We start from the raw sequence: 25,012 nt of genomic DNA, 5'->3' as shown, positions 1-25,012 counted from the left end.
CCTGGTTTACCTTTTAAGTTTCTAATACTTTGTTTCAAATGAAGAATCCCTTTTCAAAGGAAGGGTGGGGGGTTAGAATTCTTCTTTAATTGTTACTAATTAGAATGGTCTGAGAGACTGGAGCATGTGTTTACCAAATGGAATGTTTTCCAGTGTGTGGATATATGGAAAGGAGTTTTCAACTCGTGGAATATTAGGACAGCCGCAACCTTCATAAGAAACTCTCAGCATGTTTCTATCCTGTAGGTCTCCCTGACCTTGGCATCATACTTTCCCAAGGATGAAATCTTTCCTGCAAACTGTAATAGAAGGGTTTTCTTATATGGCTGATTCCACCTATATTTCTTTCCCCTACTGACTTTTCTCCTGTTTGTTTTGAGAAGACTGTTTCAAAAACTTGTTTTACAGAGGAACTAATAAGCCTTGACACTGCAGCCTTTCTGTGCCCAGGTCTTCCATTTAGTGAATATGCTGTATAGAGAATAACAGAAGTGGCTCGGTTAAACTTTCTTTTAATTCATGTTTTTCTGCAGATAAAGGTGTTGGCAAAGTCAAGGGAGGGTGGGATTTCATTATCTGTCCTGCTAGCTCACCAAATTTAGTTTTCATTTCTGATAAATAATGGACATAGGAGAATGGAGTTTCAGTCCTCAAATTCTTTAGTCTCAGTCTGTCTATATAAATAAAACAGAACTTTTTTTTTTCTCTTCTAGGAGTGACAGTATGTTTCTTAACAGTGTATCAGGAGGAGTTCAGGGATGGTCATGGGGTTTAATAGAAATACATTTGTACATGTATGTTAATATGCTAGGTCATGTAACTTTAATTGGAAAAAAGATTATTGTGTCATGCTATTCAGATTAAACTTGTATTTTATTTTTTTTGAAAGTAAATTTGGGTTACATAAGTGACTCATGTCATCCTGCTTTCAATAGTCTGAGCTTTTCAGGAGCTGAAACAGCACAAACAGCAAGCTTCATAGTTACATATTTAACTAATAGCACAAATCCTACAAAACTTACTGATCTCTGTAATATTGCCAGATACTCATTAATTAGTGTTAACAACGAAGTAATTTTTTTACTGTGGTGACCTTTTATTGGCAAAACTATATAAAAAATACAAATGAGAATTTTCAGATTTTGCCCATGCAGAAACCTTGTTGACTTAGGTATATATAAACTACACTTCAACTACAAAGCTCTTCGGATTTAATGCTGCAACTTGGCTATTAAAGAACAATATTTAGTTAAGCATAAGTTAAATTAACAATTTAATTATTACATCAGGGTAAATGTCAGATTTAATAAGAAAGGTCTGAATTTAAACTGATGCATCTTTTGAAGTATTTTTTAATCTTAAAACCTTTATTTTAACAGCATTGTTTCAGGCAGTCTTACTTCTTTTCAGTCAATCAGATGTTCTTATTCAAAGCAGTGAACTCACTGAGCAAATTTTATGCCGTGGAGTTTTGTTCCATAAAAGTCAAAAGAATTAACATCTTTGAGTAAGAGATAGTCATGTAACTTTGTTGTTGTTGTTGTTATGACTTTTTCAAATGAATGACAATTTTACCTTTTCTGGGTAAACTTTCATTTTTGCCATGTGTCATCTTCTAGCACATCTCCATGATTTTGCCATCTTCTCAGTAATTTTTAAGGAAGTCTATAGCATTATATGCTTAGTGTTGTGGGTTTGGGTTTGGTTTTGGTTTGGTTTTTTGTTTGGTTGGTTTTTTTTTTTTACATCTATTGCTGAGCAAGTACCTCATTATGTTAGGCAAATGCTGTTGTCTTCTGTACTATTTAAATAGTTCTGCAGGTTTCACACCAAATAGTAGCCTGTTGTATGCAGCTGACTCTCCTTATCATTTAGTCTGGCATTTAAATAAAGGATGTGATCCTACATAATACGGATCAAATAAGTACTCCGTTTTTTCTCTTGGTTTCTGTAACTATAAGAAATTTTAGAAGTCAAGTTCAAGAGTGGAAGTGAAAATGGCTCAAATTGGAAAGATAAGAATAGTTTTTCTGGAGAGTTTCCTTGGAATCCATTAATTGTGTTATATACTTTCAGATTGTTTCTTGTCATAGAGTATGTAAACGGGGGAGATCTTATGTTTCATATGCAACGGCAAAGGAAACTTCCTGAAGAACATGCAAGGTATTTTACTAACACAGTTATAGTGGTTTTCTTCTGTTGTAGTTGTTTAATGTTGTATGAAATGCTTCCCAAACGTTATTCCATAGAAGAATATGAATAGCAAAGAAAGAACGAAAAGTTGATTCTTAAGTTTAGAATTTACTGCTCTGGGAGGAAATGTTAATTATTTATTTTTTTTAATGATATATTGGGGGGGGGGTGTTTTGGTTGGGTTTTTCTGGTTTGTTTGGGTTTTTTTGGTTTTTTTTTTTGGTTTTTTTTTTTTTTTTTAAAGAAAGCAAGCCTTTGATAAGTAGTAACAGTTATTCCTACCTACTTTTGTTTATTGCTTCATATTTAGGTAATGCTTCTTTGATCTGTTGATAGAAGATGTAACTATTCTACTTATTTTAGTCTTACAGTGAATTAATATAGTGTTGGTAGGAGAAGATGAAAAAATATATTTTGCGTGGCTTTGCGCTACGCAAAGTCTCATTGTAACTCTTAAGCTGAAAATACAGAACTTCTATGTCATACTTGGAATTTTCAGGAAAGATTCTGTAGGATAAAGAATAAATGTTTTCTTAATTAGTAGAATGAAAAAAAAATTTCCTGTATTTAATTTAAGGAATGGTTTTACAATAGAAAAGATCAGTGTCCTTATGAATAAACATAGCTTGGTTTTGGTGTACTGTTGATAGATAAAAGCTGACTGTAAAGTGATGTTTTAAGAACAGATTTTTTTTAATTGCACCAGCTTTTGTACAATCTTAATGCTAATATGAATTTTCTCCTTTTTAATTTCAGGTTTTATGCTGCTGAAATTTGTATTGCTCTAAACTTCCTACATGAAAGAGGCATAATCTACAGAGATTTAAAACTAGACAATGTTCTTTTAGATGCAGAGGGTCATATCAAATTAACAGACTATGGCATGTGCAAGGTAGGCTTTTTCTCACCTTTCTTTTGTCACTTTGTCGTTCAGTAGTATATTTTTCTGATTATGCTTTTAAGTCAAATACTGCATCCAGTGATACTAAGAGAAAATTGAGAAAATTTATTCTTCCCTTAATGCTAGCGTTACTGAGCCAAGAATTTGGTTGTGGAATAGGAACTTTATTTTGAAAAATGACTGTTGAAGAATAGAGCCACATCTGTAACTTTTTGCTTTGTGTATTTCAAGTTACGTTGGTCATTTTGGGGGACAAAAGAAGTTGGGTCTGTTGGTCAAGTTCATTTCTTTCATCTGTTTTCAATGTGACCAAAGTTAGAAAACTTATCTTTAAGACAAGTACATTTTTAAAAGGGTCTTTTCCATTTCTTAGTACCTGAGGTTCAGTGAACATGAATTGGGTTTATCATTCTCTGTGGCTGGACTGTACAGGTAGTTAACCAACACGGGCTCTCTAGTATCTCAGTTCTTAGGCTGCGGTCTCTGGCACTGAGAGGCAATTTAGAGAGCGTTGCTTTCAAAGCACATGGTAACGTGTAGCATGTCCTTAACGTGATGCAGAGGAAAGCATGAAAATGTCAATAGAAAATGAGTATAGAAAATACTAAATTTAAAATTTACGTGTGTAAAGTTGGAATGCCAGACATGAGTGAAGTGGTTGTAATCTGACAAGAATTCTGCTATCCCCTTAGAGCTGTTGATTTGACCTCAAGTCGTCTTGTTATCGCCACACTGTTTCTGGCTAGTATGTGAAATGGGACTAGAGTCCAGTCTATTTCTTGGTGAGAATAAGTTTCTGAAGCCAGAATTGCAACTGGCATTGTGTTGATTCTTAAAAGTCCAAGTATAATACTAATTTTTATTTGGCTTATTTCAGAACATGGTTAAAGCATGTTATGATGATGTAATGAGGAAAGCTTGTCTCATTCCCTCCATAGAATAGACATTGCACCAATTTCTGAGAATGCTGGACTAGGATGTTTCTCCACTATCAAAATGCCCAGGTTGTGGGGCTTCACTTGGAATGTAGCAGTTATGTAAAAGTTTGATTCCTTCATTCCTAAAAATAGAAGGTTTTTTCCCAACATCTATTTGAAAAGGGCTTCCAAATCGGTTGTAATATGATTTTTTTTTTTAAATGTATCTGTAAATACTAAACACGATGTTGTTAAAAATGTGTTGTGGCTGAGTATTAATCAGTTAGTTTGCTGAAGATAAGCTGTAAGGTCATAAGCCAGCTTTGACCACTGTGAGTATTTATTTTTCTCTAGCATTACCTTTTTTGAAAGGAAGGTCTTCAGACTCCCTAAGTAACTTGCCTTTATAAGTCTAATTAAGCGAAGTTCCTGGAAAAGGAGGTCAGCTTTTAATTTATGAAATGATTTATGCATGTAGGAAGGTTTGGGCCCTGGTGACACTACAAGCACTTTCTGTGGGACACCAAATTATATTGCACCAGAGATCCTCAGAGGAGAAGAATATGGTAAGCTGTGACTATACAATTTGTAGTTATAGTAAATCACAAAGCAAAGGTCTAGTTGTAGGTTGGTTCAAATACAATTGTCTTTAGATTTCCACGTTTTTTTGCCGTGAGAAAATTGCATATTGTACAGTTTAATTTTTTCTGAAATAAGGTTATTTTTGTTTTTCTTTTGCAATCACTCGTTTCAACTTCTTTTAAATCATACTTTGCCTGAAAAATAACTATTAAATGATACTGTGGCAAAACCAAGTCCACTCCTTGAAGAGCTTGACATCCCAGCTACTGATGTCTTCCAGACAAGGTTATAGAATGCTATAACAAAGTTATTGCTCATGCAGAAGTCAAAAGTATAATAGTCTTTTTAATCAGTGTTGTTGTTTGAACTGATCTGATCAATAGGTTGAATCTGTCACTTAGTTACAAGATACTAAAATGTTCAACTTTTAAAACAAACAACAACAACAAAAGAGAACCACACTGGAAATTTTCAGCTTAAATACACTGAATTTTCATTGAAGCATTGCTGTCTGGCAGACACCTGCAAACCCCTGTACAGATTACATTTGTAATCCCAGTTCAGAAAACTCTCAAGTCTCATCCAGTGATAGTGTAAGTCATGATGTCTGTGGCTTCAGTGGAGGTAGAGAATTTCAGTACTTAGTAGAACCAGGCCTTTAATCTTCATTTATGAGAAATAAGACCTAAATTCAAGGATTCCTGGCTGAAAATCTGCTCTGCACATATTTACAGGGTTCAGTGTGGACTGGTGGGCTCTCGGTGTGTTGATGTTTGAAATGATGGCAGGAAGGTCTCCATTTGACATTATTACTGACAATCCAGACATGAACACTGAAGATTACCTCTTCCAAGGTATTAGTCATTTTTATTTATTTTTTTTTTAATTATTCTTGGGGGAGAAATAATGAAAATTAGCAGTTCCAGTAGTACAGTTAGGCTTTCCTTTTCCATTGTTATCCCATAGCTGCCTGTATATCTACTGTAGGTAAAGGACCTAAATATTTCCAGTTCTTTATTCCAGGAATTTGTTTTGTTGAACTCAGATAAAATGGTCTGGAATTAGGAAGCCTTCTAGAGACAATAAAATATTTTGTAAAAATGTCCACAGTTCAGAAATAACAGACAGAAATTGTATGGAATGGTATCTTTGTTAGAAGGAAGTCCACAGACCAAGTATGAATTTTAAAATTCAGTGTTACATGAGATGATAGGAGGATCTTTCTTGACAGAAATGTATCAACCTGTAGTTTTGCTCCAGACAACTCTTAATATGATTTTTTAAATTTTTTATTATTTTTTTTTTACTGCTGATGAAAGTCATATAACTTTTTGTAACAGTTTTACCCTTCAGGAGTTGTAATGTATGAAATTGTCTAAACAAAAGTAATAATACTGGCTGTATTTATTACAACGGAAACTCTGTAACAGTTTGCGGAATTGCAAAGTTGTCTACTCCCCAATATGCAGAACCATTTTTTAAACTAGTTACTGCAATTATGTAACAGAATCTGCCATGGTCTTCTTGAAGAGCCCACTTTTCCATGTACTGAAGACACTGGAAAGTTTTATTCCCTGTTTGTACTACGAACAATAGAAAAAAGATAATGAAGCTAACATTTCTTTTAGGAAATCTTGAAATGTTGGTATAACAGTGCCTTGAATTACCGTAGCTCCTTCTGTTTGCATTATTTTAAATAATTACCGTATCTTCCCATTTTCCAGATGGTAGCCTATTTAAATAATACAGTGTTTGTATTGAAATCATGGTCAATGTCATAAAACAAAAAACAATATTGCTGTTTTTAAACCTGTAACAGTTATTCTTGAGAAGCCAATCCGGATTCCAAGGTTTCTTTCTGTCAAGGCTTCCCATGTGTTAAAAGGATTTTTAAACAAGGTAAATAACATTCTCTTATTTTTAGCATCTAAGTTCTGGAAGTCAGAGCTTCCTGTTGAAAGCAATACAGTTAAGAAGTTAATCTGCTTACGATTGAGAAAAATCTATAAAACCTTGGTATCCTATATGTTAAAAAACCCCCATTTCTTAGTTGCTAATTTACTGAGGGAATTCCACAGCACATACTTGATTTAAAAGCCTGCACCTAGTTAAAAAAACCAAACTATTGGTTTGTTTATAAACTTTTCTGTAATAATTATTACTCATTTAATTAAGCTGCTTGAAATCTGTAGAACCATTATGATTTCTAATAGAAAAAAGAAGGGTATGAATTATACATTACTAAATAAATCTTTTATTATTTTAGGAAGTTGTAAAATATAATTTAAAAATGAAATTTCAAACAAACTTAATTAAAAAAAAAAATATCCCTTGATAGCCATAATATGTTTATCTTAGCAGCAGTTTGCATAATCATAGGGAATGGTGGAGTCATGTATGTGGGCTTTTGACAAACATGGACTGTAACTGGCTTAAAGTATGTAATAGGAGTTTCTGTGTTTTCTGCAGGATCCCAAAGAAAGGCTTGGTTGTCAGCCGCAGACAGGATTTTCTGATATCAAGTCTCATACATTTTTCCGCAGCATAGACTGGGATCTGGTAAAAATAATTACTTCTGTCTTTACGTGTTCAAAAGGAATAGATTCTTTCAGTTTATTAATTGTGCGCCTATGTAACAACTCCATTAAAACCAGTGACATTCAACTCCATAAATGTAAAAGCTATTTTGCTTTTTCCAGGTGATGGAGGAACAAGCTTTCTTTCATGACCATAATGGAAACAAGCTTTATTTCATGACCAAAAATCTGGCTTACTTCCTAACTCTAAGAATGGTTACAACTTGCGGGTATAATTTTTAAAATATATGATGAATTTTAAAAAACTTATTAAAGTGTTGGTGGAACCATTTATTTCTTGGTTTCTATTTATAGATTCTGCAAACTCATGCAGTGGGTTCTGCTGCTATAAAATTTATCCAGCATGCACGCAAGGTACCTGCAATTGTAGTGTGAAGGACTGCATTGACTTCCAGTATCAGAATTCGATGCCTTGCTATTCTGGGTGGTCATTTCATATAGTCCTATTAGTAAACATTTCAAGCTCCACTGAACAAGGTAGTGTGGATGAGCAGAGACAGCCTATTGGAATGCTGTTCTAGTACTTCATTTCTTTTGCTTATTAGAAACCTTTCTGCCTTGACAGGAAGGTTAGTAGTTGATTAACACAGCCAACAGACTGGGTAAAGTGTTATGAAACCAGTTTAGATACAAACATGGAAGATGAGGTACTTCAGATACATGAAGCATTTGTAATCTATTTGTAGTACATTAGGAAAAAAAACCAACACACACACACCTTCCCTCCCCCCCCCCCCCCCCCCCAAAAAAAAACCCCAACAAAACCAAACCAAAACACAAGACTGAATCTACAAACAATATAATACTTAAGATCAGTAGGATTATTCAGGTAATAAGTAGGTAACGGGGTTTAGTAACATGAGTGAGAAGGATCAGGTCTTTTTTTTTTTTTTTTTTTCTTTTCTTAAGGGTGTGGATTGAAAGCAGTGTGGTTACCTGAAATTATTCTCTGATTATTGCTTTCAGGTTTTCTTTATTACAGCTGGTGTGAGGGAATTTTTTTAGTTCATGGTGGAGTAGATGACTTGCATTTCAGTGGTTTTGCAAGCATAAAATATTATTGAAATTGTAGGTTTTTTAAAAGCTTCTGTTACTTGATAGTTGTGCCTACTTCTGTCTTCATTGTGGAAAACTCACAGAAATGGCATTGTTACATTTATTGACACTTGAGCAATAAAACAATTAAGTTGGGAACACTGCCTTATCAGCATTACTCTTTTTAATATCTAGTTGAACAGTGACAAAATACGCACATAATATTTTCATAGTCCTGGGAAGTCTACAGGAAGTGTAGAAATAGGCAGGCAGCAGTGCCTGTAATAACATGAAGGAGGTTCAGAGGAGGACAGAAAACTGCATGATCACATTTTTACTTTGAAGCCTGCTGTTCAGACCTTCATTGTTAACATTCTTCAGAGAAGACATTTGCTACATAAGGAGCCAGTGTTTTAAAATACCTGGTGTTTAGAAAATTATTCATGTAATGAAGGCTGTCTTTAATTTTGTCAGACATCCCTTGTTTTCTGTTCTCCCTTAAGCCAAAGCATTACTTTTTTTTTAATGTTGGCTACTTAGTGGTGCTATATTGCAACTTGCTTGAGTTTGTGGTAGAGCATAAGCATCGTGTACCGCAGGGTTTCTGTTCTGTTTTGCAGTTTTTTGGGAGAGAGGGAAAGAGGGAAGACGGTTGGATTTGTATTTTGTTTATTTGTATAAGAAACTCCTAATTGCAATTGGTGGTACTTGGTCAATGTTTATGCTGATTTGAATTTTGATCTTTTTCTTTTTTAACCTTTTTTTTTTTTTCTGAAAGCTTTGGTATTAAATATCTGTTAAAAAAAACTAATGGAAAGATTTAGGTGGTTGTGCTGTTTTGTGATATAAGGACTGCTGCTCAGGAGGATCTAAAATATCATGTAAATATTAAGCTAAATTTCTACTACAGTGTTGGGAAATACATTCAGGAGAAAATAAAATATTTGGAAAGCTTTTTTGCTTATTGGAAATTTCTTTGAAACGCAGGTGATGAGTAAAAAAATCTGATTTAAAATTTTTTCCAAATCTTTTCATGTTGAAACACAAGGAAACAAGAGTCTCAGGCTGACTAAAATTTTTTTCTGTGTGAAGCTTGAGTTAAATGGAAAAATAAATAATGGTAAAGTGAACACATGTACCATAAACTTTTTTGTTCCCTAGTGTTAGTCGTCTGAGTTGTGTGTGGCACAGCTAAGAACATTTTAGATTACTCACTCTGCGTATAGGATGGCTTAACAGCATTCAGGGAAGTACCAACACAACCTTTATATGATTATTTCAGTACCTGAAGTCTGTTCTTATCCTAGTGCCTGGTTTTATGGTATTTATCCATTATATTCTGCAAAAAGAACTACGAAGCCATGGCTACTGTTAGCTGTGTACAGAAGCAGTAAGGTTTTTTTCTAGAGCTGTACCAATGTATTTTTTTTTTTACTCATTTTCTCAAGTTAAAGGCTGCAAGTTCACTATGTAGTTTTTTTAACAGTGCTTTCATGCTTTACTGAGTGCAACATAAAAGAGGCAGTCAGATGTTTAACATCTACTTGAATGCCGTGCTGTTGAAATGTTAATGCATAGCTACGACTGACTCATAATGACAATCTTACCACCCTACTTCAATTTTTAAATATTCATTTTGCTGTTTCTTTCATGTTGCCATTCTTGTTTGGGAGGAGCTAATTTTATCTTCTTTACAACTGTTCATTTCATGATGCTTTCTAAGACCTGATAACTGATGGGATGTTGATGTATTGAGATTCCCTACCCAGTTATAGTTTTGTGATTTCCTCATATCTCTATCTGTACTTATCACTCTTTTGTCTTAATCCCGGAATGCAAGATTTTTCTGTGATTGATCACCTTTTTGTTGTTTACTCTGTGCCAAGGATAATGACATGTCCTGGCCCTACAACCAGGTTTCCTACCCATGTTGGTAATATAAGAAATCATTTTGGTCAGTGGTGGCTACTTTTCACTTACGTTATGCTTACCTGTTTTCTTAAGTTAGGTTGTGGAGATTGTAGCTTTGGCTTTTTTTGTTTTTTTAACTGAATATGAATTTTAGAATTAGAATGTTGCTGTCTGTGCTACTACAAAGTTGACTAAGTGACAGATTTTTTTTTTTTTTTTTCTTCAGTGCTGTGGTGGTAAGCTTAACCCTAAGCTTTAGGGTTAAGGGCTGGTTGAAGTTATTTTCTCTGTATAGAAGTGTTGTAGTTAATATGGCAGAAGTTTCCCTTCCTGCTAAATATGATCAGTAGCTTTCCCATACTTCTATACTTATATTCCTAAATTGCAAGTGTTACTTGTTACAGTGTTATGTCCTCTGCAACTCTGTAGAACATTAAACGAGAAATCTGAGTCTTAAAATCTGAATTACAGTTGCAATTTTTATTTATGACCTATGATATATCAGAAATAAGTCTCCTCTGATTGCACGCAAATGCTATTACTCAGGAAGAGAAGTAAATCTATTGTGTTAACTTTTGTATTGCAGCAGTAAGCATCTGTGTGGGAATTTTTCAATCCTGTGTGTAATCTTCCAAGTTAGAGAAAACTTAAATGGCTGAATTATTTATGGACTTCTATTTTTAAATGCAGAGCAGTAATTACATTGGTGTCTGTTGCCTGGCTTGTAATGTGTATTACTTAGGTATTTTGATATTTCTCTCCAATAGCATTTAATGTAGTTGAATTTGTAGAGTTCTTTGGTGAATTATTACAGAAAATGTTACTATAATAACTCATTTCTGTTTCGAGTGCAAGATTTTGGTATTTGTGTAAATTTGGATGTTGTTGCTAGCGTTGTTTTGAAACACACAGAAGCCTTCCCTTTTTTCCTATGAAACTGACCTATAAAATGTATCAAATTAAGAGTTTGGGAACCGATACAGCTTGTATAAACTTCTGTTTTAAAAGGGCGAAAGCTACTGTTTGCGTTTTGAATAATTTTATCTCAAAAGTGACAATTTACATAAGAACGACCAGGACAATTAAGAAAAATCTTACATTGAATGGTGGTGAAAGGATTTTTCTGGGAGACGTATCATTTGCCCATTTTACTTGGCATGTTCTGGGTAGAACACGTGAACAACATATGGACTTGATAGCTCAAGTGTGTTACTGGTATGCAGCAACACAGAGGCCTCTGCAAAATGCAGTTGAACTTCATAGGCATGATAGGCGTAGTGCATTCCTCATTGTAGCTGGAGAACCTTCTTCAGAAAAAGTCTTCAAAATTATATTAATGAAATTGAATACTATTCAGCGTTAGCCAGATACAACTAAAGGAGTGTGAAGAATCTGCAAGATCTTTAAGAGAATTTGCAGATCTTGGTGTAGAAGATCCCTCTTTTTGGCGTGTTCCATCCAGACCTGTGAAGAAGCCGGAGCCGGAGAGAAAGTTGAGTACACCATGAGAATTCACAGGAAGAACAGCCTCTGGTCAAGAGCAAATCGAGAAAAGGGAGCAAGGCTTTTTGCATCAGAGCTGCTCTTGGATAATAATTGACCATCATCTATTACCTTAAGACTGCTACTTCTAGATTCAGAAGGCTGGACCAAAAAAATCTGTACTTGTACTTCTGAGGGAGGGAGGGCAGGTTTTGGATCAGTTCATCAAATTCAAAGATCATGGAGGTCTTTCCAGACAAATCTTAAAAATTAATTCCAATTATGCTAAAAAGAGTTTTTTCTTATTTTCTAATTATTTTCAGCCTTTTTTACTCTTAATACTATAAGCCTTTGAAAACATACCTCCACCATACTAACTAGGGAACCAGAGAAATCAGAGTTGACTCTTTAATCTTGGGCAGTGATCCGTGATGGACTCTGCAGTAAGGGATCAGAAAGAAAAATGGTCATTCATTTCTTTCTACAGGAATTCTGACAAAACATACATGACTTTTTTATTACAACAGAATTGTTTAAATTCACTCATCATAAACATTACATTTTCTTACAGCTTTGAGGGCTTTTGAAATGTAATTACTATCGCCCTATATTACTATATTTGGAAATCTAGTTGTCATACTAACTTTGGCTTTTTAGTGAAGTTAAACAACATCATTTTAATCTCATATCTTTTGGTTTAATGGACAATAAAACACTGAACTGCAGTTAAGCAGATGGTTTAAGTTTTAAGTGCCATCAGTCACTGTAAAAATGTATTTTACTGAATTTGTTGTAATTGCGAATAGGATATGATGAATGTGATCCACATGTGAATATCATAAGGATGGAATTCAAGTCAGGAATGAAGTGAGATAGTGAACTAAAAAGATCCCTAATTGAGGTGGCTTGTCAGAAGGTTTTGGAGCTATTTTAAATTTAATCATGGTTAAAACCTATGCAAGCTGTATATCTTGTATACATTTTACGGAATGTCTTTTCACAACTGTAAAAATCATGCAAATGGGGTGATTCTGCTTGTGATATTTTCCCATCATTACTTAAGAGTAGTGAGTTAGGTTTTTTTATCCTCTGCAGAAAAGTATGGAATTGCTCCATTTTCTTGTCACAAGCTCTCTTACGTCTGCAGTGAAAAAACACTGTTTGCCGCTTCATTCTATTCTGGAAGTGCTTTCACACAAGTTTCAAATTTGTTTGGCCGTGCTGAAGCAGATACCGTTTCTTGAAAGGAAGCAGGACTATGATTTGGATCTATAGGAAAAAAATAGCCTAGATAAGGGAGTACAGGAGTTCAGCCTTTTCTGAAATTTATCCAGGAAATTCCCTGTTACTTCCCTACAGATTGAAGGGCTAGATTCTCCCAAAAGTCTTCTTTCTTCCTAGGCACCCTGAATAATAAAGCACATATCCTACGTAGAAGCATGCTGGCACAGATTAATCACTCTAGTTTTGTAGCAACGTAGATACATACTTTAAAAGGAGAAAGCATAATGGAAGTTTTATTGAAACAGTGTGGAGGTCTGAATTGCAAATAGTATGTACATTTCCTTTCTCAAATCAGAAGAGAGATTATCAAATGATTTAGCTACATAACTTGTTAATTCTCAGTGACACCAGATGACCCTCCTGATCTCTGAATTTGTTACTGAGTTTCCTGTAGTCTGAACAGACTATTCCATGTCATTTGTGGAATTCTGTTACTGTCTTACTGGGACCAAAGAAGGCTAAGTATGTCACCAGGAAAATGTTAAATTTCTCACTGCAGAAAAGTTAGTACTTTCCATAAGCCAAAGTAAATTTTGTAACTTGGTGAGACAGATGTCCAAGTGGGAAGTTTTTAACCTGAGTCTGTGTTAGAAATTCACTAATGTATTAAAAGGGGGGCGGGGGGCGGGGGGCAGAGAGGATGTGTATCCATAGGATTTTTCTATTGTTATTTTTTTTTGTTGTTGTTGGGGCTCTTTAGCTTGCCATGTATGGCTCAAAAGTAAAAAAAAGTGTGGAAATTGCTGGTAGATTGCTAGAAATAGTAGTGTAGAAAGTGAATTGGAAACCTAAACAGTATGGTGTGAATTGTTTAAATCTCAGAAGAAGAACGTACGTACAGCGTGGCTGATGAGACTTTAATCAGTAGAAGAGAATGCAAACAAACAATGCAAAAAAAAAAGTGCAAACTGCAGAGCTACCATTTCTTTAAAATGGATCTCACCTTACTGGCAACTTCACAGTAATTGACATTAACAGAAAGCTGGGCTTTGCTTTTGCATGAGCAGATACCAAATGATGTTTTAAAAAATAAATTACAACTGGTACTAAATACTATCTAGCATTTAGTATTTCAAAAGATGGTGAAACAGAGAGAGAAGACTATCTGCTTCTTTCCCAGCAAAAGTCATGTAGTGGTTGGCTAACAGCCTGATTAATGTACTTCTAATTTTTAAATGAAATCTGTGAAAACAAAACTTCGGAAGGAATTTCAGTCTCCATACAAAACCACATACTAAAACAGGCTTGTCGCTTTGTCATTTATTACTGCTGTCGCTGAGGATGCATTGCATGAAAACAAATTGTGATTTTCAATTTTCCATTAGTGTCCTTAGGTCTCTTCCAAAGGGAGTTTTGAATGTTGATTTTGTATCTGATGTTTCTCTAGAGGAACGGTGACCTCCAGTGGCCAGCAAGGCTAACCCAAACTGTATATACCACGTAGGCCATAACAGATCAGAATAATGATCAAGTCTGATAGCCTGTCTCTATCAAAGCCAATACCAGAAGCTTCAGAGGAAGGTAAAAATGGTTCCAAATGCTCCTAGCCTACAATGTTTCTCGTACAGATAACTAACTTCCTTCTGATTTATGTAGTGGTCAGTTTTATGGCCTGTAGCATGAGTGTTGATATAGATTATATGGATGTATAGATCAAAAATAATGGTCAGAAAATTCTGTAACATCCTTTATTTTAACCACAGCTTTTAAGTATAAACTCCTGTGGTGATAAATTCCTTAATATAACAGGGGGAATGTAAGTGGATTATATTTCTTATTAAAAAAAAAACAAAAACAAAAACAAAAACAAAAACACAAAAAAAACCCTCCACAATTCAGAGAAGGCAGGAAGAATTCATTTAACCAGAATTTCATTCTGAAATAGCTAGCAATTTATTCTTTATCAATTGCATGCCTGTTGGTATCATTACCAAAAGGAAAATTATTAGCAGTGAATGAGTTCCGTAACATAATTTGAAATCTTAGCCTCGCTCTCCCTGAGAACATCTTTTCTGCCCATACATATTAAAACAATTTTGCAATAGGTTGAATTTTAGTTTTATACAGAATTTTCAAGGAATTTAATAAGGGTCTTCAAGATAAAGTTATTAAGCGTAGTAATTAGTCTGACTTGCTGTTATCAGTGAAGGCTAAACTCTTGGTTTTGGAGAGGCAGTATTATTTGTGAAATGGTCTACAGCCTATCTGGATGTTTTGAGTATCATTAATAATACAGTGTAAACTCTGTTACACAAGTATTCTGGCTGAGATTTGTGTTTGTATTTTTAACCACGCTGCTTTGTTTTTTGTTGGTTGGTGGTGGGGGTTTTTTTTGAGGGCGGGGAGAAAAATAAATTGGCTATGGCATCTTTGTCCCTTTAGGATCTGACCAAAGGATTCTTTCCAGCAGGAGTAGGAACGTCACCTGTCATAACTTACATAATGCATTCACAGTTGCCTCTGAGTGATTCTGTTACGTAGAATTTACAGCTATCCTTCCGTTTGCTGAGTTACCTTCAGTTCTGCCCCAGCATACACCCTCGCTATTGCAAGGGGATCCATGTGAGAAGTTTTGTACCTCTGTTCTGATGTAGCCCTGAGATTCTTCTTCACAAAGCCTGTCACAACAAGATGCTGATCCTGTTTAAGGTGCTGCAATTTCTGCTGTAGTTGACCCACTGAACAAAAAAAATATACAGTAGTGACAAGCACGCTCTCTTAATATTGGAAGCCTGGATTTATTTACCTTCTGTTTTCTTTTTGTTCTTCTAATTAATGTTTAATTCAGTAATGTTAAATGGGAAAAACAGATGCCTAACTGTATCATACATAAGAAATTCCTAGTGTTTTGTAAAACCATTTCAAACAACTATGGAAGCAAAGAATATAGCTTGAAAGCTCCACTCTGAAATAGCAACACTGACAAGCATGTTATAACCATTATTCAGAAAGCATGTGAAGAAATATATGTGCCAATGCTGAAAAAAACTGGATCCTCACAAATTTTTTTGTGTTATTATCTCAGAAATTTTTTTTTATTGTTTTCTTCTATGGGCAGAGTAATGACTTGAATCTATTTACGGGTTCAAGATTGCTGTGTGTAGTCAGTGCCTCCTTAGGTTAAAGGAGCTTTGTATGAATGCAGCAGGCCAATTAAACAAACATTTTGCAGAATTGGCATTTTAGATGGCCATAAATAGAAGAATTGTAAAAATACATGGTTACCTATTATATATAACATAGTTAAGGTTATAGCAATTGCTACATTGGCAATCTGAGGCCAAATTTAAATTTTCACTTTCTATAAAGTTGAATAACAGCTCTTTAAGTGTTGCTGCAAGGATTGTGTTCTCTTCACAAAATATACAAAATTTACTAGCATCTATAAATAATTGTAAAAAAGTAAAACTACAGTTGATAAGCATGCTTTATGAGCCAGTATATGCTGGCATCTTCATTGAGATGGTATATTTAATTGGCAGTTGAATAACTTGCCATGCCTTTCTCCGTAACTAGCGTGCTGGTTATCCTTTTGAAGTTGGGTTTCTAATGAAACTGTTTTCTCAGCCTGATGTGTGGCTAACAAGAAGTGCCAAAACCTGGTCCTAAAAGAATTTTGGAGCATGAGACTCAACGGCAGAATATTTTAATAGATAAATTAGGAGATTCAATCAAATATTTAAAAAAGGAAATAATAAGCATTGACATTTTGGACACAAGGTGAATTTTCCAGGTAGTCTTAATGTTTCTCACAGTACTCCAAAGGTCCATGTGTTGCAATTTTCCTGATTCTCCAAATTCTTAAGACTTTGTATTTACATCTGGGAGTTCATTGATATGAAAGTAAATATATAAGCCACTTGGTTTGTAGGATTTAGCCATTTTAAAATTTTTCTAATTAAACCTTTTGAATGGCAAGTTGAAAATGTCTGATTTATCTTCCTGCCTTTTACTGTATCGATGCATACATCTTACTGCTTGGAATATATGATGTAGTTGTATGTGATTTGGGAACTAAACTTCCAGTGATACTTTCTGAGTATTATATATTGAGTTGTGAAAGAAAGACTGTAGATTGTGAAGGGGAAACTGGTCAAACTTCTATGACTTTCTGTAGGTTAAAACTAGTCTTGATTCCATGAAATCAGATAGAGCCTCCATTTGAAAGGTTTAATGTAACTCCCTTCAAATGCTTGTGTTAGAGCAATAGTATTTTTAATATAATAGTGAAGGAAGAGGGACTTCCACACTGTACTTTTCGTCTGCCAACGACCCTAATAAGTTTTGAGCTGTTTCATCAGTTTTGCTTATTTTGAAGGCAGGTAGATCTCAAAGGTACTATCTTCTGGTCTATGTGAAAATGAGCATCCTGGTAGATGAGACTGATTTAGTCCCCTAGTGGGGGAAGACAGAAGAATTCAGCTTTTATCTGTTCTGTCTCTCAAAAGCAGCTGTCTGATCAGGACACTGGTATTGGTTGGTAGTCAACAACCTGTATTTTTTGAGTAGCCTGGAGGGGGCAGGAAAAAAAAAAAAAAAGCAGAGAGATGGAAGTGTGATCCTGGGAGAAGAGGTGGAGGAGATACAGGATGTTGGATGCGAGAGAACTCTGGAAGTGGTGTGGTCAGTGTTGCATGGCATTTGGGAAAGCTAAGGTCAGAACTCAGACTTGCTTATTGCTAAAGTACTAATTTCAGTCCAATCCAGGTGAGCGTCCAAAGTCATTGCAGTATCTTCTTTAAAGAACAGGTTTTCTCAGACCAAATGCCCACGCAATATTGAGTAAATCTGGAGTATTCAGGAAAACTTAATCAGTTGCTTATAATTTTGGACTTGATGATCCTTATGGTTCCCCTTCAGCTTGAGATATTCTGTGCTTCTGTGAGTTTTTAATGTCAGTTTGTGAGCTAATTTTAGACTTCAGTGTATGACATTTTCTTATTTAATGCTTAGTGAATATGATGATTCTTTACTTATTGAGCTAATAAGATTTCTTAATGGCCAGTTTGCCCATTTTGCCATACCTTTCATCAACGTGTAGGTGTGAGGATCTCGTTTATAGAATGAAAGATACTGTTAATTAGTTTTAGTTCTATTTTTCTGTCATAGCGTACTGCAGCACACAGGTATTTTGGTTTTCTTACTATTTCTAATTAGTGAGGCATTAGAAATGCATAGAGGTACCGTTTACACTTCCTAAAATGTTACGCTTTTCCATACATAATTCTTCTCTAACATTAACGTATTCCTTGTTACCTTTGTCACATTCCATCCCTGAATTACGTATTTTTAGTAAAAGGCTTACCTTAGCATATTGACAACTATGGACATCAGTATTTGGTCAATCATCTTTCCATAAAATACACAGATGTTTGTAGAACAAACCTAACTACAATCATATGATGTTAAGCAATGTAATGTCTTTGAAATGCTGTGAATTTCTAGTTAGACTAAAAAGTGTTTGAAAAATTAGCTATTCTCATTGCATGTTATCAATGTGGTTCAGTTCACAATGTTTTTATTAAGTTGCTGTCTTTGATGTTAAGCAGTATTGAGTACCTATTATTGATTTTTCCAAAATACAGAGCTTTGAACTGGCTTGTTTGCTTGTGTGAAAGAATTGAGCCATTCCTATCACCTGGCTGTTGCATGGTCTGCTTAGTATGTAACAGAATAGTCCGAATGTTACCCAGACTGTATGGATGCTGATTTGCAACCAGTGAGTTTCAGCAACTAATGCTGATTTGCAACCAGTGAGTTTAAGCATCAATTGAAGTAGTATGTTGCACTTGAGATTTTTTTTTTTTCCTCTTTCTCTTCATGAAGCAGAAGAGAGCTTTCTTTGGTTTGTTAGACAGTATTTATATTAGGGTGCAGTGTGAAATTGCAAGTCACGATGAAGAGGATTCTGTTCACAAAAGTGAGTAGTGTATAATTAACAACTTTAGGACAAATGTGACAAGTATATAAATCCATTTGAATAATTAATAGTGAATTCTATAAGAGCTCCATTGGTTTATTGTAATTTAAGATACTTCCTATCCTGTAATATTTCAACTGGAAGACTCAGTAATATGATAGATGTAACACGTAGAAAACATAGTAATGTTACTTGTCATTTGTGGTAAAAAGTGATTTAGCTGCTAAGAACTTAGCTGGTAATGCAAAATCTCAAAGCATGATTATTGACTGGTTTTGTTATACTGGTTTCCAGTATATATACAGCTGGGTCGGTTGCTCAGGCTTCCACAAGCTAAAACTCTTATCTGTGATTTTCTGCCGGGCCAGGAACTATGACTACTTGAAAATAAGCCTAAAAAGGCGGAGTTCTTCTTGCACCTTTTTGGAACTGCCATGGGCAGTAGTTTAAAAAAATAGTAGCATTGAATCTGTCATCAGCTCCTGTATCACTCAAACCTGTGATAAAAGTGATCTAATAACTCTGGAGGATAGTAGGGGTTCGCCTTAATGAGAAAACTGTAGATGCTGTTGAACATGCTACTGGCATAGCAAATGAGAAAAGGTTCTTAATGACTACAACAGCATTATTTGAGTCAAAAAAATATTTCCCATGTTTCATTGACTATCCCTGGTGAGGAAGATAAATACGGGTTTCCAGTTCCCGTAGCAGGAAATATTGTATGTAAATGTATTCATGGTTAAATTTTAACTGCAGAATAAAATTCTGGGCTGCTTTAGCTATTTTGTTAATTAGCACTACTTTGCTCCTAATGAATGCTTACCCATGTGGCTACTGATTGATTGGGACGTAAATATTGCTTACTTTTTTGTTCTGTTCTGGTATTAACATTAAAAAATAAGCCTGGTTACGTTGATTTGACATAATTTAAGAGGCTGCCTTTACAAGAGGCAACTTTAGAGGTGCTTATAAAAGGGAAAAGTGAGTTATATTCTGGCAAAGCATCTTGGCTTGAATAGGAAGCTTCTGGAGTACGTTCTCAGTTTAAAAACCGTTGAGCCAGATATATATAGCAACAATGTTTTTCTTAATATACAGGGCAAGAGACTTGGGAAACAGCTTTTTCTATGAACTTTTATTGATTTCTGATAATTTTTGAAGTTTTTTGTATTTGAAATACAGCAATACGATAAACAGGATGAGCATGTACCATTTAGTGTCAAAATCTGCTAGTTTAAAACTTGCTGTCAGATTGTATTGAACGTGTTTATATCTTCCACCAATATTAAACTCAACTATACTGACGTTTCTGTGCACGTAATCTAGAGCCAACGTACGCTGATGTTCTTAGGGGAGTTTGTAAATATTCAGTATTTTAATTTTTCCCTTCTTCCATTATATTTTTTTTCTTAGCTGGAAAAGAAGCAAGCAACCCCTCCATTTCAGCCTCAGATCACAGACGATTATGGTTTGGATAACTTTGATACACAGTTCACCAGCGAACCTGTGCAGCTAACCCCAGATGATGAGTATGTTTTTCTTCTTTTTTCCCAAATAAAATTGCATGTTAAAAAATCAATTTATAAATTACTTGAAGATTACGAAGAAGAGACTATGTACTTAACATAGTCAAGGTAAATTTGAAATTCTTTGTATCCTACTTACCTTGCATAACTTGTCATACTTATGTATTGGAAGACTGCCTAATATTCTAATAGAATTTCAGAATACACTATTGATTTGCTGTCGAGCCTGTGCTTGGCACTGAAAGAAGAGACGGAAATTTGATTCCTAACCCAGGCAGTTTGCATTTCTGTACCCAGGAGAAACAATTGAGGCACAGCTCCTTGGGTCTCAAAGTAAGCTTGAGATAACAGGAAAATCTTACAGAAAACTATTATTGAAATGGAAAAATTTTGCAGGAAGAAAAAGTACACTTTAGTAAACAAATTTGAAGGCTGAGGAGTGATGGCTGTACGTGAAGGAAGAAGTTCCTTCAGATAGAGGGTGGCATGTAAGATGACAGGCTATAGTTTTGGTAGTTAGATGGGAGACAGCTTGCCCAAACTCTTTAAGAGAATAATTGTACACAGTTTTGAGGGTTTACTGAAGTATGAAAATCTAAAATTGGAGCTTGAACTTCCTTTGGAAAAACAAGAGGAAGCTCTATGCGATGAAGGAAAATGTTGGAGAGAAAAAAATGGTCTTGTTGACTTCATTTGTCTGTGAAGCATTTAGCATATGTCTGATGATAAATGTATTATCCGAGCTAAGGGGGGAGGGTGGGCCAAATGATATCAGTCTAAGAATCGTCTTATCTAATTGCTGAGGAATGCAACAGTTTGGGCGGGGTTCCACTCTTTTTTCTTTTTTTTCCAAGGTATATTTTTCTTTCAGAGCTTGAGTGTGTGACACTAATGCCAAATGGATCTTAGGATACACCTTTTAAAGAACTTCAAAATTCTGTTTCTTATTAAGGAGCATAGTGGTGCATGTTTTCTTTTGAAATTTTTGTGCTATTCTGTAAAAAATACAATGAAACTTTCTGCTGCTTATTTAGACTTTTGATACAAAAATAAAATGAATCAAAAGAGATTTGGGGTTTATTAAAAATCTAAGACTCAGAATCCTGAAATCTGTGCAGGTAGGATTTTTAGGTGAGCTTTGCTGTGAGAGAGCAGCAAAGATTTGCTTGCATATTATACGCTTAAATTTTCCCAGTACATTTCATATGTATGTTTGTTTTTCTTTATCTGACTTGATGTCCTCTGAAGACTGTAATGCATTCTTTTCCAAATGTATTCAGCCTTTTGTCCTGTTCCCTGGCTTCCTGTTTGAAGAAAACCTATCTCTTAAATTTCTAGTACTTTGCATTCTTTACAGTTTCTAACTGAAATCTGTAGAGCCACTGATTGATGGTGTTCTAGAATGAATTTTTGGGTCTAATCAGATGTTTAATAAAGCTGATGCTAAAGTATTGCTTTTGGAAATGGGATTTTAATAATGGATTTATGATTTCTACTTTCTTAGATACTGTCTGAAGTACTGCATGTAGTGGGATGCCACGTTGGCAAGCAGAGGCTGTTGCATGCTATCCAAAGGCTTTCGTAATTAAAGGCGCAAGATTGTCACATTCCAGCCTATGGGCTTCTATTAGTTTTTCCCTCTTCTTTGTTGCTACCCAACAAAGCTAAACTGCTCTGAAAGAAAGACAATACTGTTTCAAAGCCTCTTTCATAAAGTGCCTGCTGATCCTAGGTCACCCCCAGGATTAGCTAGTTGGTCAGGGAATTTTTCTTTGTACAAGTAAATGTTAAGGTTGATTAAATTTGTGATGGTGAAAATGAACACTGTAACTAGCAATCCATTGAGTCTACTCCAGTGGCAATGAATTCACTGTTACAGGGTCTCTCTCTTACTGCATTCTTGGGTAGCAGGTGTTAATCCTCAAGTAATTATGTATTTGGATATTTCATTGTAGATATTTGTGTACCTAGGCACTCGAGCTTGAATTTTATAAAAGTGTTACCTATATATCATAGCTCCATAGCTCACAACCGATTCTCTCTTTCTAAAGAGTCCAGCATATCTGAAGTGAATAGCTGAATGGAAACCAAAGCGTGAAGTGCTTCAGTTACTGTTTGTATGATACCAAAGAATTGCAAGGCATATTTGTGCTTTACAGGTTCTACTTGACGAAAAAATGACAAATACCAAGTGTATCCGCACCTATAGCGGGAAGTTTTATGAACATCACATCTTAAAAGAAAATATCTCTCTTTCATATACATCAATGTATAAGTCTTTCCTTGGATTTTGTGTGCATACAATATGTATTTTTTTTTAAAAGTATTAGCTTTGTGCTTGACTCTACTGTACTATTTATCTTAAATATAATAGTAGCAGCTCTTGCTGACAGCAAAATATGTTTCTTATTTGTAAACTGGTATTGTAAAACAACAGTCACGTTATTACATGCTTTTTTGGGGGCCCTATAGGTATGCATGCCACCTAACTGGGAGGGCAGGAGAAACTTTTTATCAGATGTTTCAGAATTTCCAGTTACATTGCTTTAGATATTGGCATAAAATATTAGTGTTAGGTATTTGTATGTTCAGAGACTTATTTTTTTTCAGTTTATTGCTTCTGTACAACTTCATATACATACATTGCTGTAAGGTATTTTGTTGTTATATGAAAAAAAGTATGGCAACAAAAATAGCATTTGCAATTGATAAAACTAAATCAATGCTCTTATTTGTTTTTCAGAGATATAATAAAGCGAATAGATCAGTCAGAATTTGAAGGATTTGAATATATTAACCCATTGTTGCTGTCAACAGAAGAAACAGTATGAAGGAATGACATCTTCGTTGTGGACAATGTGAATGACCTTTAAATTTATCCTTAACTACAGTATATGCATGCGAGGCTGGGGAACTGTAAGATTTTGGATGGAGACCAATGATTTAAAAAAAAAAAAAAATTGCTGCTGAAAATCAAAGAAGAGAATAATGATTTTAGTGGGTGTCTTCTGCCACTTAGTGATTCTTAAGTTCTGGGCGCTGACACAACTGGCTTCATTAATGAAGGACTTTGCAATTTGTGCCTGTTTCATGAAGGATTGAAACGTTCATTGCATCCCTGGAAAAGGAGATTCTGAAAAACTTTGAGATCCACACACTTTCTACAAACTTTTGATGCAATGAGCTACCAATTGAAGAATATTACAGTGTAACATCCTGAAGAATAAAATATATTACGGTGGTGTTGAAGCTTATTTTTGATGCCTTTTTTCACAAGTGGTACCTGTCTAAACGTCTCAGATATATTTAAAAGGAGTTGTGTTTTATTAGCAATCAAAACATAAATTTGGGTACAAGATTTAAGTGCCTAAATGGATAAACTGCATTGAAGAATTATTACATATTTGGAACATTCTTAAACCTGGTAAGTTCTGCTTGTTAATATTAAGTAACCATTTACATATGAAACGTATAGTTCACAGCTGCAGCCTAATGTTCATTTGCATCTTTATCGAATTTGAAATGCAGAGTGACTCAGCAATATTAATTCCAAATTAGAATTTGCAGGATCAATTTCAAAATCTGTTGTCTTAAACTCTAAATTTACCAAAATTTATAGATTGAAAAAACCTAAATTTGCACAGAAAGGATTTCTGAAAATACTTAAAGCAGTGCCTACACCTACAATGATGTTGTGTTGTATATTAGACTTTTGAAAAGTATTTTTATCAACAATACAAATATTCAGAAATAGAGCAAAAGCATAATAAAGCATAGCCTTAAAGTTTAAATAGTAAATCTAGAATAACCATAATATAAAATATACTTTCCTGATAAAGCACACCTCCTACTTACGATAAACTGCTTTCAGTTACTCAGTGTATATTAATAACTAATCATTCTACACAAGAGAATGGGATGTTTTGGTAAAATGATTTGCATCAAAGTAGTAAATTTTTTCAATGGAAGAAAAATTAATACCTAAGAAATTGGATAAAGCAAAAGATAACTATCAAATCCCTTCTTGTGGAAACTGGGGGGAGTGGGAGGGCAGGCAAAGGGTATATTTACATCAAAAAAAGGTTAACAATTTATCAGCTTAGAAAAGCTCATGTCGCTACATTTTAGGATTAGTGTCCATTGCTATCTGAAACTTCAGGTGCTGTGAAGTTTTACCTGCCTCTGTAAGTAACAACAGCAGAGGCAGTATTTCTTTTTGCTAGATTTTGGTTCAACTACATTGTGTGGGTTGTAGAGATGGGGGCGGGGGGGGGGGGGGGGGGGGAGGGAAGAAAAAATTTTAAAAAAGAGAAACCCTGTGCCATGACATCTCACCTATTTTGGTGTAAAATGCAGGATATATTGCAACACTTTCACTTTCTTTACATTAACATATGGTTTTCTCAGGGTACAGCATTGCATTAGGTGCTGAACATGACATCTTTCGGATTCACATCCAACTCATGAGGTGCTAGGACAAGACTGCCAAAACATTGTTTAAAATTTTCAATTCATCATTGATTAATAATGTGCATTTTGTATCCCTTCATTAGCCGCACTTATGCAGACCTGTGGTTATTTAGTTATATTAATCCCATTCAGATTTAAGTTGTGGGTTTCTCTCTGTTGGACTGTAGCTTTTCATATTAAGCAAAATGTGTTTT

The 25,012-nt window shown here is 34.8% G+C and overlaps 1 protein-coding gene across 3 annotated transcripts in view; it reads left to right on the top strand.

The window, feature by feature from the left end:
* PRKCZ (protein kinase C zeta) overlaps positions 1-24,616 on the top strand; it is a 69,290-nt gene extending 44,674 nt beyond the window's left edge. For all 3 annotated transcript variants that reach the window (XM_049811690.1, XM_049811680.1, XM_049811700.1), the window contains 8 exons: positions 2,077-2,163; positions 2,950-3,085; positions 4,490-4,577; positions 5,328-5,447; positions 6,413-6,492; positions 7,063-7,152; positions 20,236-20,351; positions 23,092-24,616. In XM_049811690.1, the coding sequence (XP_049667647.1) occupies positions 2,077-2,163; positions 2,950-3,085; positions 4,490-4,577; positions 5,328-5,447; positions 6,413-6,492; positions 7,063-7,152; positions 20,236-20,351; positions 23,092-23,179 (805 nt within the window). In that variant the 3' untranslated portion in view covers positions 23,180-24,616. The remainder of the gene's footprint in view (positions 1-2,076; positions 2,164-2,949; positions 3,086-4,489; positions 4,578-5,327; positions 5,448-6,412; positions 6,493-7,062; positions 7,153-20,235; positions 20,352-23,091) is intronic.
* Positions 24,617-25,012: the final 396 nt, after the last annotated feature.

Source organism: Accipiter gentilis, chromosome 1 (genome assembly GCF_929443795.1).
Source record: "Accipiter gentilis chromosome 1, bAccGen1.1, whole genome shotgun sequence".
NCBI classification, from domain to species: Eukaryota; Metazoa; Chordata; class Aves; order Accipitriformes; family Accipitridae; genus Astur; species Astur gentilis.
Note: the sequence above shows the minus strand (reverse complement) of the source record. Positions and strands in the feature narration are given on the sequence as shown.